Genomic DNA, 19,366 nt, shown 5'->3' with positions numbered 1-19,366 from the left:
TTTCCCAAGTATTTGTAGAGCTGCACTTTGCTGTGATGTACTGGACTAGATGAACCAGTGCTCTGCTTCAGTACAGGGCAGCCTCATGTGCCCTTCTCTCTTGGCAGAACCAACCTGACAGGTTGCCATGAAGATAAAACATGGTGACAGAGGATGTATGTGACCCTGAGCGCTTTGGAGGAATGGCAAGGTAATAGTTAATAACAAAGAAGCAAGCGTTGACACACAGTGCTGTTTCTTCCCCTATTAGTCTAAACCTTCAAACTTTTATCTCAGATGAGAACTCCAGTAGCTCAGCAGATAAACTGAATTCGAACTCAGGAGCTGCATTCTGGATGCTCCAGATTTGTTGGGTGGTGGTAGAGGAACTCTTGTTTGCATGGACAACAAGGAACTCTTCAGACTCAGAACAGCATCCCTGGTGAGACCAATCTGGTATTTCTTTTGGAAGCGTTCCTTGAAGCTCAGCCACTGTTCCGCATCTGGTAGCAGTTGAAGCAAAAGGAACTTTTCCAGTGCCAAACCAATATTTTTTCAACCCAAAAAGGTGTTTGTAAAGAACTGTGGAAGGTGGTGCTGTTGGCTGTAAACCTCTTGGAAGGATCAGATTACTGCCTGGTTTTCACTGCTCTCGAACTCTTCTCAGTATTTGTTTAACGGCCTCCGTTACTCTGTTCAAGTACGGAGTGTCCCACTAGTCCGAACACTCCTCGGTCACTGGGTTTATGACGGATCCTGTGCTTATTTCAGCATGGAATCCTTCCCATGTCTTCAGCCAAGTAACACTCACTCAGACCTTGGGATGCTGAAAGCTGGCTCCCTCGCAGCTTTCTGCTCCAGTTAGAACACTACAGTAACCTTCAGGCTCTGCTGAACATTCACCCATCTTGATTTTCAGGTATAAAATAATGCTTTTGCAGGGTGGAAATCAGTTCCCGAAATTGTGCAAATGGCCGCTATTTTCTGATGCTGTTTCTTTTCATTGCTCCCCCTCTCTCCTGATGCTTCAACACCATTTTGTATTATAGCTAGGGGTCCTTCCCCTCACCAACCTCCTACTGTGGTCCCCACCCCAATCTTCCTACAGTGATCCCAGCAATTCAGAGATTCCAGAGATCCCAATGATGTCACAATGGTATGCACCCAATCAGATTTGCCTACATGTTGACGCCAATCAAAACAGAAGGGCAATACTTCCTGGAATGATCGCAGGATACCAGCCAAACAGGGATAACATAGTTTGGTAACCTCAGTTAACTTGGAGTGCTTTTTACCAGCTACAGCTGATAAGCCAAGTTACAGCTGTTCCTGGACAGGGATAGCCTGGCCCCAGTGATTCATGCACTGGTAACCTCAAGACTTTATTATTGCAATGCGCTCTCTATGGAGCTACCCTTGGATTTGGTCTGGAAGCTTCAGCTGGCACAAAATGCTGTAGCTAGACTGTTGGTGGGGACTGACTACTGCCATCACTCCATTGTTTCAAAGCTTGCACTGGCTGCCCATATGCTAACTTCAAAGTTCTTGTATTAACTTACATTAACAACTTGGGTCCGGGACACCTTCAGAACAGTTGATTCCTTATATCCCTGCCTGATCACAGAGATCCTTAAGGGAGTCTCTGTCTGTGGCCCCCACTGTAGCTCAGGTGCACAACTCATTTCAACAATGTACCATGCATTCAAATGGGTGTGCATTTTAACGTTGTCGATCAGAAGGTCGGTGGTTCGAATCCCCACAACGGGGTGAGCTCCCGTTGCTCAGTCCCTGCTCCTGCCAACCTAGCAGTTCGAAAGCACATCAAAGTGCAAGTAGATAAACAGGTACCACTACAGCGGGAAGGTAAATGGCGTTTCCGTGTGCTGCTCTGCTTCGCCAGAAGCAGCTTTGTCATGCTGGTCACATGACCTGGAAGCTGTATGCCGGTTCCCTCGGCCAATAACGCGAGATGAGCACCGCAACCCCAGAGTCGGTCACGACCGGACCTAATGGTCAGGGGTCCCTTTACTTGCACTTTCACAGCAATATGTGAACAGAAATGCAGCTATCCTTTGAAATTCACACTTCTTGGAACTTGAAGTTCTCCCAGCAAACAATTAATTAAACACATATTATATGGTTCCGGCCCAGGCAACCTGAAAGATTATATCCCCTATATGAACTTGCCTGGGTGCTAAGAGCCTCAGGTGAGCACCTTCTCTCAGCCTCATCAACATCAGAAGCATGATAGGTGGAGACAAGAGATGGATCCATCTCTGTGGCTGCTCCCATATTGTGGAAGTCCCGCCTTCCAAGAGAGGTTAGACTGGCTCCCTCTTTGTTATCCTTCCACCAACAGACAACGACCTTCCTGTAGAGACAGGCCTTTGAAAACTAAGGTGTGGAACATTCTGATCCCTGGGCTGCTGTCAGGGCAAGCTGCATTTGAGCTGCTGGGTTTAAATGTGATGTATTTGTATTCTTGGTTTTTAACTAGTTGGTTTTCATTACCCTAAGGCCCAAAGTTGATGTTTTTTAAATGTTGTGAGTTGCCTTGCATCGCAATATAGGAAAAAGGCAGGATATAAATATATTAAGTTATACTAATAATAGTAACAGAAGTGTATTAAAATGTGCCTATTTGTGGAAACAATATACAGTGGTACCTCTACTTATGAATGTTTCTACTTACGAACAGAGCTCCGTCCACCATCTTGGATGTGGTTTAGATAGAATTTTTTCTACTTACGAATTTTTAGATAGGGTTGCTTCGACTTACGAATTTTTTCTCCCAATGCATTCCTATGGGATTCGACTTACAATTTTTTTCAACTTACGAATGTGCGTTCGAAACGCATTAAATTCGTAAGTAGAGGTACCACTGTATAGAAATGCAATATATTAGGCAAAATTGCATATAAACATATATACATAGGAAGAAATGCACCCGAAAATGCTGATCAATTCTCAAAAGGACTTTTTTAAAAAAATGGAAAACTGACACAGAAATGTGTCAGACTGGGAACACGAGAAACTGAAAGAAATCCAAATTGACAGATTTGTTCATCCCTAGCAGGCACCACTCTGCCCCTCTCTGCTTGTTCCCTCCACGCCACTTCTTAAAAATTCAGCCTATCTCCGATTTCGCCACGTATTTTTGCATCTAGAGGTGGCACAAACTCGCCCACACTGAAATGGAAAGAGAGGGTCCCATTTTCAGAAACAAACCCGAGGAGCAGTAGCACAAAAAGCACCGGGGCATGGAATTTCATCCCCTTCTCTGATTTGTTAATCACTCTGGAGACATCAGCTTCCGATAACACAGCGATCAAAGGGTCAGTTTACCCAGCGATAGCTCTACAAGCCCAGGCACAGCTCAGGATCTGGGGAGGCAAAACTGATGTCCGTAAACACACCCCTTGGGCACAGAACCAGAGCACATGCCCCAACCCTTGAGCATTGTTGCTGTTGCTGGGGGTTTGGGGGGGGCATTAAGGGCATAGCTTCTAAAATATATGCACCATTTGTAGTAAAGATATAAAGTGTTATTTATATAGGTGCCACACTTTGTGTAGGAACACAGACAGTCACCTTATACCAACTCAAACCATTGGGTCATTTAGCTCAGTGCTGTCCACACTGACTGGCAGCAGCTCTCCAGGGTTTCAGGCAGGGTCTTTGCTAGTCCTACCTAGAGACACTGGGGTTTCAACCTGAGACCTTCTGCATGCAAAGCGTGTGCTCTGCCACCAAAATAAGGCCAAATGTATCCCAATCATTATACATGCTTAAGGATAACATGAGCAAAAAATAATAAGGTCTCTAGCCTGAAAGAGTTTACAAGCTTAGATAGTAAACAAATAGACTGTGATGAAACTTGCTCTGTCCACAGCAAACCTTGCTATTTTATTGGGGTGGGGAGGGGGACGACGACAAGTAGTCAGGATGATTTTTGCCTTCTGAGTATTTGCTGAATTCAAGGCATGGGATAACTTAACAAACTGTATTAAGTAAACTTACTCCCATGCCTTCAATATCCCTAAAAGACACCCTATACTGAGGTTTTGTTGATGGGAAAATGTATGTAGCAAATCTGGTCGAGAGGGACCATTGGCCTGATCCAGCAAGCTCTTCTTATGAGCACCAAGGAGAGCAATTGCCTTCACCAGTTCTCCACACTTACTAATGATCCCAAGGAGCCAAAGATCAGGACATACCTGCCTAGATTCCTGGCTGGGTCTCAAATCTCCCCCAGGGCCAGATGCATTGTATTGCCATCAAGAATATCGTTGGCAAAGGCTTGTCGTCATTTATTTATTATTTATAACCGTATTTCAATACCGCCATATCATAAAATGTCAGGGCACTGTACACTGTTAAAACATAAAACACCATTGGAAAAAAGTAAAAGAAATCCAGCACATGAAGGTCATAAAGAGGTCTTCAAGGGACGCCTGAAAGTCAAAAGCAAGAATACTTGCCAAATCTCTGCTGCAAGAGTATTTCACAGCATGGAATTGGTGACACTAAAGGCCCGACTTCTAGTTGAGTCCAAGTCAAGCCTCTGTAACATGGGAGCGAAGTAAGTGCTCCTCAGGGTGATTTTAGTCATCAAGCTGGGATATAAGGATATCCAGGAACCAAGCTGTTTGGGGTTTTATATCAACACAAGAGCCTTTGCAGAGATCAATGCATGGGCTACCTACATTCATGATTTCAAAAATATTATTTTGTGGGACATTGTGAATGGGCTACAGTTTTCTGGAAGTTGGTTGTATGTTGCACTGGGGTACTGACAGCATGAAGCATGAGGCTGGAGCTCATATAGTATTACGGTAATTCCTAAAGTAACTTCCTGGTTTGTAGATTTAGGAAAATACCTAGATAAGCAAAATGTAGATCATGATCTACTGGGCGATTTCTGGGCAATTTGCACTAGACCAGCAAGGCTTTCTGACTTGCCATTGTTTATCGTTAGAAAGCCCATGTTCCTTTACTTCCTCTCTCTCCTAAAAAAATTAGGTGGCTGAGATGATGAAAGCTAGGGGGGGGGGGAACCAGGAGCGGATTTTTGTGTATGATAGGTCTGTGAATTTAACTGTGGAACTGAAACAAATTCCTGAACAGCGTATGGATTCCTTAATTCTAAGCGCTATTTTACACTTGGTGAAGGTTAGTGGATATCAATATTCTAGTAAAAATAAAAGGACCCCAAGAACCAGAAGTCTGCCCACCCCAACCCTGAAGACCACTGGGCGAGGCTCCTGGGTTGTGGCAATGCTTATTTGCTCCTGGATATATGTAGGAGATTCCTTCTTCAGTAGGTCTTCCTCTGTGGGGTCCCTGAACAGTGTGGTGTTAGGAACTTGCCTCCCAGCCTCTTAAAATGTAATCCAAGTTGTTTCAAGATGAAAACTAGGCCCTCATTTTGTTGGTGTACGGTATCAGAATAGTTTCTGAGGCTGCAGATGACATTAGGCACAATTGGGCTTACATGGAAAGTGATGCTATCAGCCGATGACCTCAGCCTGGGTTGAAACACTCCATAGATGTTCAGCCCATTCCTCCCCCACCCCAGTAGGATTTTTCAGGTGCAAGCACGTCCCGTTTTCATTCAGAACAATAGCATCTGTGTCAATGATCAGAAGTTTGGGGGAAATGCTGGCTCAGATATTTGAGGCCCCCTCTCAGCTACGAGTCAGGCAAGGTGTGTGTCTGGGACCAGCCTGCCCTGCCTATTTCACAATCACCTTTTCCGTTAAAGATCAGTGAAAACATACACTCGGTAATCACAGACCGATTGAGTAATGCAACACTGAGTACATTTAGACACCGCTGTTTAAAGTTTTATTCCCATGTCAATTACAAGAAAGGAGATACCACAGGGGAAGAAGAGATGGTCCGTGGGCTGCAGGATCGGGCCGGGGTTGGGGAGACTGAGTTAATGGCTATTATGCAGGTGCTCCGTGGCTGGAGAAGTGGCCAAGAGACAGTTGCTGCCTTGCCAAAGGCATTGAGGATGGGGCGAGAGATGAGGGGAGGGGGGTTTCAAAATCACAACACCACCAGGAAACCGGCAGCTTGAGAGGCTTGATCCGAGCTCCACCCCAGCATAACTCCCTGTCCTTGAAGATGCAGCACAACCACCCAGACAACATGAATTCAGTGCCATGGGCCCAAACTCACCAAGCAACCTCCCAAGAAATGCACCGTCGTCACTTCAGAAGAACGACAAAGACTTTCTTAGTGCAACAGGCATTTTAAGGTAGCATTCGGGTTTGGGTTTGCGATGAATTTTTAAATTGCTTTATTGTCTGTGTGGTTTATGTACGCCACTTAGAAATGTGAGTGTTTAAGCAGTATATAAATGCCTCAAATAAAATAATAAAAATCAACAGCAAAAGGGTTCTTGAACCAGGATCCAACATTTCCACAAGTGTCTTAGGAACGTACAGTGTCATATCATCTGTCAGTCCAGCTCAGTATTGTCTACACTGACTGGCAGCGGTTTCCCCAGAGTTTCAGACAGGGAGCTTCTCCCCAGCCCTATTTCCTAGGTGGAATGTGTGTTTGAAGTCTGACAATGCCTCTTGTTTCTCTGGATGGATGATAGAGAGTGGTGTGTGAGTGTTAGCCTAGTGCACTAAGGTAAATTTTTGCTCCACCCACTTCTGCCTCTGGCCCTGCCCACCTCTGGCATGTGGCCCTCAAAGGTTGCCCAGAAGGGAATGTGGCCCTCAGGTTGAAACATGTTCCCCCCACTCCTGGAATAACAGGAGAAAACCTTGAAGGCCACTTCTGTTGGTTGCACTGGAGAGGACACGGCTAGGAGTGTGGATACTCAACATGTTCAGAGGCAGAACAGGTGCAACCGGATGGGCAGAGTGGGTGAAACTGATCTTGCGCCTCCGTTTAAAAACAATGAAAAGTATGCATTAACTGAAAGAAGCCATTGTCCATTATACACTTTGGAGGTTACAGAAGTGTCGTTGCATCCCTGCCCTCTCTATGGTGAAAGCACATGAGAACGGGGCCTTCTCTGCAGTGGCTCCCCATCTGCAGAATTCTCTACCCAGGGAAGTTCACCTGGCAGCTTCAATTATACACCTTTAGGCGCCAGGCCTTTGGTTGACCTGATCAACATGTCATATCCTTTTAAAATGTGGCTCTTTTGGGGGGGGTATTATTGGGTTGTTGCTTTTATTTTTATTTTATATACTGTGATCTTTTTATGTGACAGGTAGGTAGCCGTGTTGGTCTGAGTTGAAGCAAAATAAAAAAATTCCTTCAGTAGCACCTTAAAGACCAACTAAGTTTATATTTTGGTATGAGCTTTCGTGTGCATGCACACTTCTTCAGATACGTGTATCTGAAGAAGTGTGCATGCACACGAAAGCTCATACCAAAATATAAACTTAGTTGGTCTTTAAGGTGCTACTGAAGGAATTTTTTTATTTTGCTTTTTATGTGAGCCACCCTAAGACCTCCAGGTATAGGGCAGTATATCAATTCAATAAATAAATAATAATAAATATCCATGTTGCACTGGCAGACAAGCTCAGTGGAATATGGAAATACCAAGGAGGACTGAGCGGGGATTTGTTCCCCAACCCCACTTCCAGCTCACCCTCCATGTGTAGTGCACACCTCTAAAGCAGCCCATAGGCAGTGGAAGACAGGAGTGCCTGGCATGCTGTGGTCCATGGGGTCACGAAGAGTCGGACACGACTAAACAACAACAACAACATTATTTTTAAGGGGGGGGGAGAGTCACGAGCCACCCCAGAGTGGTGCATGAAGCCTAACCTTAAACATACTTTTGTCAACGTTTGCATTAGGGAAAACAAACCTCGCACAGCCCGGAAAAGTAGCGCCAACATGATTACATGGTCCTCTGTGTTTTAACGAGGCTCAGGCGAGCTCGCTTGTGACAACAGCCTAAGAGTCAGAATAAGCAAAGGCCGGACAGCCAAAAAGATTACACAGTGGTTTTTCTGGCCACCAGCCCGCCTCACTATCGCTGCGTTTATTTGCTTGGGATCGAGATAAGGTGACTCGCGGGCCTTTTGGTGTATGTGTGTGTGTGTGTTTATGCACAAAGATCAAAGAGACAAGTGCAGCCAGGCCAAATCCCAGACCTTTATCTGTTTATAAAGGAAGACAGCGTACCTCCAGAACACCGTGTTCCTCTGTTGCCGAACAACAATATCCAGCGTTTAAACAGTGCCCTTCAAGGGATCAAAGCACTTTGATACAAGGTGGGTGGGGTCTGAGGGCGGAACTCATCATTCAACAGTTAAGGCATGTCGAGACACCCTAGCTACTGTGCAGATTGGGAGGGGGGGTCCCTATCACCCTTCAGATGTTGCTGAACTACAGCTCCCATTATCCCTGGCCACTGGCCATGCCACCTTGGGCTGATGGCAATTGTAGTTCAGTAGCGTCCGGAGTTCCCCAGCTCAGCAGCAAATTATTTCATTCGAAATATTTATAAGCTGTACTTTCACAGAAGACGTAACAAGGCAGTGTACAACTTAAAAACATGATGCTGAGATAACAGATGAAGAAACATCAATAGCATCCTAGTGGAAACTGGAGGGAGAGAGGGAGGAAGGAAGGAAGGAAGGAAGGGGATATATAGAAAAAGAAAAAGGAAGAAGTACGTCTTCATGCAGTTGAATTATGGAACTTGGTCCCATAAGAGACAGTGATGGCCACCAACTTGGATGGCTTTAAAAGAGGATTGCTTAAATTTGTAGAGCTAAAACCTATCAATGGCTATGCTCTGCCTCCATGGTCAGAAGGAGTAATGCTTCTGAATACCAACTGCTGGAATCCACAGGGGCAGAGAGTAGCTGTGGTGCTCAGATCCTGTTTGCAGTTTCCCCCTAGCATCTGGCTGGCCACTGTGAGCACAGGATGCTGGAATAGTTGGCATGATCCATCAGGCTGTTCTTAGGTTTTTAAAAGCATCGTGGGGGAGGAAGGAGAGATTTTTCAGACAAGTGGCAGGCAGGGAACCCAGCTCAGTGTTATAGCAACTGCTGGGCACAAACAAGAAGGTCCCAGGTTCAATCCTCACTGGTAGGACTGGAAAAGAATGCGGACAAAATCAAACAAATGCAAGCAAAATTAAATCTCTGCTCCTACCCTGGTCATGACACATTTACATGGGGTGCTGCGTTCAAAACTGCAAAAGGAAAGCTGATGAGGGCAACCAAGCTTTTTTACTCGGCTTGGCCACCTTCCCTTTAAAGGTAAGCCACTCTCACCACTTATAATTTGTCCTCCCCTATGAAAGTCACCCAACACACAAGGAGAGAATTTTGCAAGGGAATGGATGATCTGCAAAACACAGAAGTAGAGAGGATAATCATCACAGCCTTGTTAGTTCAGAGGGGAACAAATAAACACATAAATGTCCATGGTCCACATCAGCTCAGCATACAGCTGCAGTCTGCATTAAGCACCTCACAAAGAACAGCTCACTGGGCAGCCGGTGCCCCCTGGTAAGAAGGGCAGGCAATCCTCATCTTAAATCATGGCTTCTCCGTTTATGAAAGAGCAGTCATAAGCCACACACAGGTTTTATACAAGCCAGATTTGTGCAGCTACGTTTAGGCCAATATAATAGATGTATCATAAAACACTTCCACAAGAAAATAAAGCTACCTTTTCTGAAACATGGGATGCCCAGCGCTGAGAATTAAGGAGCTGCACATTGAATGAGCACCCTCAAAGCTCCCCGTAGACCACAGTGCAATGCACACTAGTGGTTTTGCCGAGTAAGGCATTATCAAGACACCACGTTACTCCCCCTGCAGCCCCCCAGGCCGCTGAAGTGGATATACTTTGTTACACACAAAGGCTAAAAACATATACGTGCAATTACATAAACGTTCCAAATGATAGGATATCCTTGGCAATCTCAACCACCAATTTGGCATCGTTGCCAGACATCTTCCAAGAGGTTAGGGGGGGGCCCTGTAAAACCCAGCACGACGCCTCTTGCCAACTAGGGTGCCAACTTGGCTGGTTAAAAAGTGGCTCAGCTGTCCTTTCTTTCCTTGTTGGCCTTTTGATGGCTATAAAGTTCACTCTCTGCCCTGGTATCTGAGCCAACTTTAAATTGCATATATTTAAATATATTACAGCCAAGCCAAAACTATCCACAGCTTTTTGTGAACACTGTCGAATACACTTCCTTTTCCTTGATGGTTTTTCAACACCCCTTATGAAAATATTCACCCGTTCACTTACATTGCCTTCTTTTCCTCGCACTCACCCTCAATTCATCTTGCTTGCCTGCGTGACATCAGGCTATTTATTCACTTACATGGCCTTCTTTTAAAAAAGATAAGAATGCAAGAAGAGCCTGACGGATCAGGCCGGTGGCCCGTCTATTCCAGCATCCTGCTCTCACAGTAGCCAACCAAATGTCCCTGTGAGAAACCAGCAAGCAGGATTTCAGCACAAGAGCCTTCTCCCCTCCTGTGATTTCTAACAACTGGTATTCAGAAACACTACAGCCTCCAACTGTGGCGGAAGGGCATAGCCATAATGCCTAGTAGCCTTCGATAGCACTCTCCTCCATGAATTATGCTTGCCTTCGTTCTCAGTTGACTTTTTTTTTTTGCCTTACTGACATCACATCATCCTAATCATTATGAGACGACTGGCCAGGATTAATTTTGGGAGAAAGGTAACATGGTCCCCTCATTTCAACGGTATATTTAAAAGTCCTTCATTTTAGTTGGGATGCACCCAATGTATTTTTCCAGAAAATATCTGGGGGTTTGAGCACAGGAAACACCAGTATGCGTGTGACACATAGCTCCACCTCCTGACTTCATTTGGCAATCCAGAGGGGTGATGAAATAAACTATTAAAGAGGTGCTGGAAGCAGTTTTAGGATGGTTGAACAAGCTGAAACTTAATCCAGATAAGACAGTGTTGTTTTGTTGGTTGCTTGGAAAACCACAGACCTAAATTGTGATTGGCAATTGGTTAGGGATGCCCACTGGGCATTCTCCTGGGCCTGCCACTATCTCTGAAGATGCAGGTGGCATAGAGGATCAGCTTTCTCTACCTTCCCTGTCACAGGCAGTATACCTTTGAACACCAGTTGCTGGGAATCAGAAGCGGGGAGTGTGCTGTTGCGCTCAAGTCCTGCCTGATGTCTTCTCACTAGAGTATCTGGTTGGCCAGTGTGAGAAAAGGATGCAGGATTAGATGGGCTTTTGTCCTGATCCAGCAGGGCTCTGCTTATGCCTGGTTCTCCAGCTTGAACTAGTTGCTTCTGGACCAAAACTACTGTAATTTCCTCTAGACAGAGCTCCGCTTGAAGACAGTCTACAACCTTCAGATGGTGCAGAACAAAGCCACCAGCCTGTTTCTGCATCAGTAATACTGGTCCCAACCTCAGCGTACTGGCTTTAACCTTCAAAAGCTCTGAACTGTTTGCAACAGCGTATTTGTAGGAATGTCAACACCTTTATGAGTCTTCCAAGGCCCTATGATTGGCCTCAGAAGGCCTGCTCTCTGTGGCATTAAAAAAGTGAGGTTGGTGACTACCAGGTTCAGTGGTGGCCAAACTTCTGTAACTCCCTTGAAAACTTGATTTGTCTCCCGCATTTCATAGTTTTAAACAAGCCCTAAAGACCTTTCCATTTTTCCACTCCTTTATGTCTGGTCTTTGACTGCAATAAAGATGGATTGGTTTTTCATTTTTCCACTCCTTTCATTGACCTGTTGCTAGCTTCTAACTGTTTAAATTTGCTGCTGGTTCTAGAAATTTTTCTTATTGTCAATGAACTTTGAAATTATGTCATCCTCTTTATTTGCCATATCATATCAGATAAAAAAAACAAAGTAACAACTAGCATGGCAATAAATAATTAATAGTTTCATTAATTAATACAGTTACAAGCCATTGCAACCATGAGAATTTTCAGCTACCTAAAATTAAATCCAATCGTCTTAAAGAGGAAATAAATGCATATATACCTATCGTTCAAATAATTCCCATGACTGAATAAGGTTGAACTATGTCATAAGCTTTATCCCAATATTAAATAAAGAAGCACCATTTCCCAATAAATAGGTGGTTGTGGGGCTTTCCCTCTCTAACGCCGATCAAATTCAAAAGTTTGAGTAGACCAGATATTGGACTACAACTCCCATCATCCCTGATCATTGGCCATGCTCCCTGGGGCTGATGGGAGCTGTAATCCAGCTAAACATCTGGAGGTACCACACTGGCTATCCCTGGTCTATTCAAAATTATTAACTGGCAAGCACCACATTGGCTACCCATGATGTAATAGGATTTCAACCTACAATAGTAGCAATAAGCCAAAAATAATTTCAGTACCGCTCATTGGTTACTCTGGAGAATTTTAAAAGGGTGTTCTTTGAAAAGGTGGCAATAATCTGTTCCCCGAGGGGTATGTACCATTCCAGAAGTGCCAAGGCAATCATTGCTTCATTGGACAAGCATTCTGAAATAGGTCAGCTGAGAAAAGAGGCACCAAAACACCAGCATCTTCTACAGCAGGCACCCCCAAACTTTGGCCCTCCAGATGTTTTGGACTACAATTCCCATCTTCCCCGACCACTGGTCCTGTTAGCTAGGGATCATGGGAGTTGTAGGCCAAAACATCGGGGGGGCGCAGTTTGGGGATGCCTGATCTACACTAACCTATTGCCTTTACAGTTTGCTTGTTTGACATTCCAGTCATGTGAAAGTAAGAATGGACAATTTTGGCTTCTGTTTTTCATTTTTTTCAATATTAAATCAGTTCTCCACATTTCCACATCAGTTAGCGAATTTTTTAAAAAATGGAAATTCATCAGCAGACTTCTCCCAACATACACATTTCTGCATAGTAATTTTCCCTAATATAATGGACTTTTGTATGCTATTTTCACTAATATATATATATTTAAATGCAACCTCTACCCCAGTACATGTTTTTTGCATGTATTACTTATCTGGTGAACTGCATTGCAAAATTCAGAGAAGAGTAAATTTCAAAGGATGACATTGGTTCAGCTTACATATTGTTTCAGAAAGTGTGAATGAGGTAGGTTTGCCTTTAAATTGCAAGCTGAATCTAATTTCCCTCCCGTTCTTAATACTGACCCACCAAACCCAACACTCATACTTTGCAAACTGTTGGTTTGTGGGACTTGAGAGTGCAAACGCAGCCGCGTTTTATCATCTTGTTAAACACACATGCTCACAAATCTGTTAGAAAAACACACGAATCCATCTTAAATGGCCTTCCTCTGACTTGACTGCAAGACAAGCAATTTCCAAGGACACCCACATGGATTCCTCCAATTGCCAAGTCAGATAAAAAGCCTCGTGGCTTCTTATGCAACTTACTTTGGCTTCGGTCTCCCCGCGGTGTAATGTGTACAAGTGATGGATGGCACTTTGCGAAGACGACCAGGGGTGGGTCAGAATTTGGAAAACATGGAAATCGTGGCCCACCGTGTCTGTCGTGACCAGTAGCATACCTGGAAGAAAGGAAACCAGGGGAGTCAGAGACACTCAGAACAGGGGGTTAATTTTTTTATGACCTGTGGTCAAAACAAATAAACACACACACACACACACACACACACACACACACACACACACACACACGATGGGAGAATCTGCCATTGTCAGTTTCTCTCCATTTCTCATTTTCCCCATCTTGAATTTAGGTCTCCACATTTCCACACCAGTTTGCATATTTTTTTTTTAATGAAAATTGATTGGCAATTTAATCATGCACATTTCTCCTAATACCGACATTTTTGTGTGCAATTTTGCCCAACATACACATTTTTCCCCCAAAGCAATTTCCCCCCAATACAATGCATTTTTGCACACATTACTTGGCTGAAGAACCACGCTGTGAAATTTGAGAAGTATGAATTTTGAAGCACAACTTTGTTTCATTTCAGGTAGTTTCAGAAACTGCAATTATATTATCTTTGTCAGAAACTGCAAATTAGGTAGACTCGCCTTTAAATGTGAAGTGAGTTAAATCCCCCATTCCTACCCCCTCCTCCGTATCCTCCGTACATACAGCAGTCAGAACAATATAGAGAGGCCAGGACTGAATTTTATTCTTTGAATAAGAATCAAAGTCTCATTTAAAAAAATGTTTTTCATCGGTGCAATTCTGGGGGGGTATGCTGATTTAACAATGCAATGGTATGCTATGCACATTTGCTTGGAAGCAAGTCCCATTATGTTCAATGGAGTTTACTCCCAAGTAAGAGTGCATAAGATTACAGCCTGTCGTCATTATTATTATTATTATTATTATTATTATTATTATTATTGATAATAGTGCACCCCCTTCATCCGTAGATCTCATGGCAGTTCACAACACAGCAAGACACCGATGAAATTGATTCGTAGCACAAACCTCTAACCATGTCTACTGAGACATAAGTCCTATTGAACTGAATGGGGCTTACTCTCAAGTAAGAGGGATTAGGCCTGAAGCGTTAGAGCAGGCATGTCAAACCTGCGGCCCCTCCAGATGTTTTGGACTACAATTCCCATCTCCCCCGACCACCGGCCCTGCTAGCTAGGGATCATGGGAGTTGTAGGCCAAAACATCTGGAGGGCCGCAGGTTTGACATGCCTGCGTTAGAGCCTGAAGGTCTAACTTGTGCTTTTCTCTTTCTTCTTTTCAATGGAGTCATGCGGTCACAAGATACACGTTTCCAAGCTTCGCTCAAAGTGAGGGGTGAGCAAGGGTATGTACTGTGCAAAGTTCTAGCGTGAGATTCTCTTCCGTTAGGGATTTGGGACATTCCATGGCAAAAAGCGAAAGCTGCAGAAGCAGAAAGCGTTATGGATGATGTGATTTATTTGCCCAAGTTGTGTTGAGCTTCACGCCACAGCCAGGCCTGCAATTAAGTATTTTCTTTCTTTCTTTTTGTGACTGCGTTTAGTCTCCTCCAAATGCTACATAATTACTGGGCAGAGGGTAAGTGAGTTGCCGGTGACTTTTGGAACACACAAAATTGCTGTCAACTGTGGAGAAGAAAACCATTCTTACTGTTTCAATTTGGCCTCCAAATTTTTTTGGCCCCCTTTTCTCCACAGGTCCAAAGAATCCTGATTTCCTCCCCTCTCCTCTTGCAAAAACAGATGCAAACACGCACTCTCTCTCTCTCTCACGTGCAAGTGTGTGGCAGCCAACCCCAGGAGTCGTGGGACTGTTTAACTTTCCGCTGACCCAGTCTGATCTACTATGTCGAAAGCAACCTGTCCCAGGAAGCCTAGATTTTAGCAGAGTCTGACTGGATATGCCATAAGCAATGGTCTTTTAAGAAAAAAGCTTGGAGACGGTGGTGGAACACAGGTAGAGCAAAATGGGTTCCACATTTAAATAAAGGGAATTAAAATTCTGCACCCAGAAAACTTGAGGTTTACATATATTATACATATATCTCCCTAAATTATCTAATCCTGGCATGAATTATTCTATAAATCTGCCCAACTTAATTTATTCTGCACAATGTCGTCCGTCATGAGGCAGAGGGGGAGACTATGCAGAGAAATAAAGGACCACAGCTCAGCATAGCTGCCAAGTTTTCCCTTTTCTCGCGAGGAAGCCTATTCAGCATAAGGGGAAATCCCTTTAAAAAAGGGATAACTTGGCAGCTATGCAGCTCAGTGGTAGGGCATTTGTTCTGCGTGCGTAAGATCCAAGGTTCAATCTCTGGCATCTCATGGTTGGGACGGGAGAGACCCCTGCCATAAACCCTAGAGAGCTGCTGCCAGTCAGTGTAAACAATACAGAGATGGATGAACCGTTGATTTGTGTTCCTAAGCTCTCAAGAAAGACAGCACCACCACCACTGGAATAATTCTGTCAACCTTCTCGCTTTTGTTTCAAGGCATTGCCCACACACTTTCAAAACCTCTCTGCAGCCATGAGGACTAGAAGCTTTAGAAAAGGACATCCAATATGGTGTCCCTAGTGTCAAATTCTGCACTTTTCCTGTGCTCCTGTAGCATTTCCAAAGACCCAGACAGAAGGAAACGTGGTAGTCTGAGGTGGCCTCTCTTATATATTAAGCTCAAGCGACTTCAGCCTTTCCTAGTCAAGACCACCATGCCGAATCCACATTAATTATTTTTTGGTTGTCAAAAGACAAAGTACATCCAACCAGATGTTCGAGAGGCTTCCATCCAGATGTACCATCTGCAAAGCCTGAGTTTCTTTGGCTAATGATTCAGATTCAAGGATGCTCTCAGATATACAACCTGACCCTGTGGGTACCAGGAAAAGCCTCTCCGGGCACACCTGTGTCCACAGGGTCCATGTTGGCAACTCTTGCGTAGAGCTATGGTTACCAAAGTGTGCTCCGGGGAGCCCTTTGCCATTTCCCCCTCCATGAGAAGATCAACAATGGAGGACAAATTTCTTGGAAAGACAGGTTGTCCACATACTGCTGATCTTCCTCAGAAACTAAGTACTGTTGGGTGTTAAGGGTTGCATTGTTGACTCACAGAAAGCGAGAGCAAAGTCTGAACCAGGGGTTCCCAAACTACGGCTTCATTCAGCATGGATTTGTGATTTAAGAAGGGAGACAGCAGATTCATTGTGTCGAATATTCACATTTATTTTTAATTGTGTGGTCATTGTTTCTTTTACTTCTTGAATTGCATTTATTCCATTTACTGCAGTCAAGTTATAAAACAATAAAGTGCAGTATATAAGAAATAAAAGAAGCAAGTAAAAATATGATTTAAAAATCATATAGCATCTAGTACAGCACATTACAATTCCTGGAACAGGTAGAAAAATCATTAATTGGTCTGCCAAAGTCCCTCAGCAATTTTCAAGTAGTCCATGGTAGGAAATACTGCTCTAAAGGACGGAGGCATGCCCAAGAATGCTTCCCAAGTGAGGCAGAGGGTTCTTCTACGGAAGGTACTGTATATTCCTGCGTATAAAGGTAAAGGTAAAGGTAAAGGGACCCCTGACCATTAGGTCCAGTCGTGACCGACTCTGGGGTTGCGCGCTCATCTCGCGTTATTGGCTGAGGGAGCCGGCATATAGCTTCCAGGTCATGTGGCCAGCATGACAAAGCCGCTTCTGGCAAACCAGAGCAGCACATGGAAACGCCGTTTACCTTCCCGCTGTAGCGGTTCCTATTTATCTACTTGCATTTTGACGTGCTTTCGAACTGCTAGGTTGGCAGGAGCTGGGACCAAGCAATGGGAGCTCACCCTGTCACAGGGATTTGAACCGCCGACCTTCTGATCAGCAAGCCCTAGGCTCAGTGGTTTAGCCCACAGCGCCACCTGGGTATAAGACTACTTTTTAACCCAGGAAAATCTTCTCAAAAGTCGGGGGTCGTCTTATACGCCAGGTCGCATTTCCTATACGGCGAGTATATCCCAAACTCTATATTTTAACTGGAAAAGTTGGGGGTCGTCTTATACGCCCAGTCGTCTTATACGCCGGAATAGTAAGTCAATGAAGAATGGAGACCTCAAGGGAGAAGTCTTAAAACACCCAGCCCTATGAGATTTTATTAATGAACCTGGCACAGGCATAGGCACACATGTTTTCCCTGCAATTCATGCAGGATTTTCCTTCTGAACTGCCAGGATTTGGTGGATCTGCCAATCTGGGATTCTGCTCCCCCCCTTTTCTTTCTTTTCTTTTTGGTAAGCCACAGGAAGTTTGTCAGATCATCTCTTTCCATCTGCAAAGAACTTCACGCTGATTTTGGCAAAGTAGACTTAAAATACTGCACCCGTTCCGCTAAGTTGCCATGCCGGAAAGCCACCCATGTCGGAAAGGCACACCGGGAGGTTCTTTCGGTTTTACAGATCACATCCATGTGGCGCAACCTTAACTCTGACCTGAGCAAGATTCATGAAAAGTAAGCCAAGAGGCATTCCTCACAAGGCCTACTGCCCACCCCTCAAAAAACAAAAAAAACAAAAAAAGCCCTTCACAGCCAGAAGGGATTGGAACCCTCTGACTGCCCAATAAGGAGGGATGCAAGGAGAAATTATTGTTAAGATGTTAACACTGGCTGCCATGATGCCTATGTCAATTTACAAAAGTATTTTTGTTGCCCTAATTACTATCAGAAAGAGGATTCAGAGTGCAGTGATGCAACTAGATTTTGGACAATAGTCCAATGGGGACACCCACAGTGGTTTTTGTTTTTTAAAAAATTGCATCAATATCCTGCCTTTTTCTCCAAGGAGCTCAAAGTGGTGTGAATGGTTCTTGCCCTATTACCCACAACAACCCTGTGAGGTAGGTTAGATTGGGAGGGAGTGTCTGGTCACCCAGTGAGTTTTGTGGCCAAAGGGGGATTTGAACTCCGGTCTCCTAGACATGGCACTTTAACCACTGCATCACACTGTCTCTGATTTACACACGAGCTAAGTAAACTACAGCTTAGGTCCTCGGATTGTCAGGGACCTCTAAATAGTTTTTTTTCTTTTAATACTAAATTTAAAGTTTTACATAATTAGTTAAAAATAACAATAGTTTTTAGAAATAGTTTATATAATATAGAATAGTTTATAATAATAAACACACAATTCTTGAGTAATGCTATAGAACCTCTTAAACTTGACATACCATAGGGTCTCAGCATAACCTAATACACTCCCATTTTTAAAAGCTGGTAATGTGTGTTCATTTACTTCAAAATGCGGTAAACCAATCCTACTGCATTTTCCCACCCCCTACTGATTTTGCCCTTGACTTCTGCTGTAAAGTCCTTCCCTAATGGTACCATTGCCAGAGCATGGCTATGCAGATGAAGGAGAGAGGATTTTGGAGATAGGGGATGGTTTAATTCACACTGGCTCCCACGGTGTCCAATGGGATAGAAGGAACAGGCTGCAATCTAGGAGAATGGTTGGTAAGGGGACAAAGCTGGCTTCTTATCCCAAACACTGGGGTGGGAATGAGGTTCAGGAAATAACACTATATTCCCACCCCCCAAAATATGATAATGTGATGTCAGATGATGGCTAACAAACACACTTGCAAAACTGCTGAAGTCAGTTATATCCACTGCACAATATATACTCAAGCTTGCAGTGAAGTCTGCTCAGGGACACACATTCTAATGTTTTCCTGGAATTAGACGTGGACAAATTTCAAATAACATATATCCAAACCATTAAACATGTTCACTAAGGAAAACTGTAGGCATCCAATTGGGGCCACCCACGTTAAAAAGCTGCCATTCTTTAGGGTCCCATCGCGCCACATGGTGATTCAACCAAGGTGGGGTGGGGCAAAGAAAGGGGTGGATTGCCATGGGAAATGGGCCCGCTTCACCCCCATAAAGCTAAGCCTTAATGCAAGAATGCAAAGGACTCTCA

General features: G+C 44.1%; 1 protein-coding gene across 25 annotated transcripts in view; it reads right to left on the bottom strand.

Moving 5' to 3' along the window:
* BCAS3 (BCAS3 microtubule associated cell migration factor) overlaps positions 1 to 19,366 on the bottom strand; it is a 454,932-nt gene that overhangs the window by 317,729 nt on the left and 117,837 nt on the right. For all 25 annotated transcript variants that reach the window (XM_088657501.1, XM_088657504.1, XM_088657510.1 and 22 more), the window contains one exon: positions 13,370 to 13,503. In XM_088657501.1, the coding sequence (XP_088513627.1) occupies positions 13,370 to 13,503 (134 nt within the window). The remainder of the gene's footprint in view (positions 1 to 13,369; positions 13,504 to 19,366) is intronic.

The sequence above is a fragment of the Zootoca vivipara genome, chromosome 14 (assembly GCF_965207765.1).
Source record: "Zootoca vivipara chromosome 14, rZooViv2.hap1.1, whole genome shotgun sequence".
Taxonomy (NCBI): Eukaryota; Metazoa; Chordata; class Lepidosauria; order Squamata; family Lacertidae; genus Zootoca; species Zootoca vivipara.
Note: the sequence above shows the minus strand (reverse complement) of the source record. Positions and strands in the feature narration are given on the sequence as shown.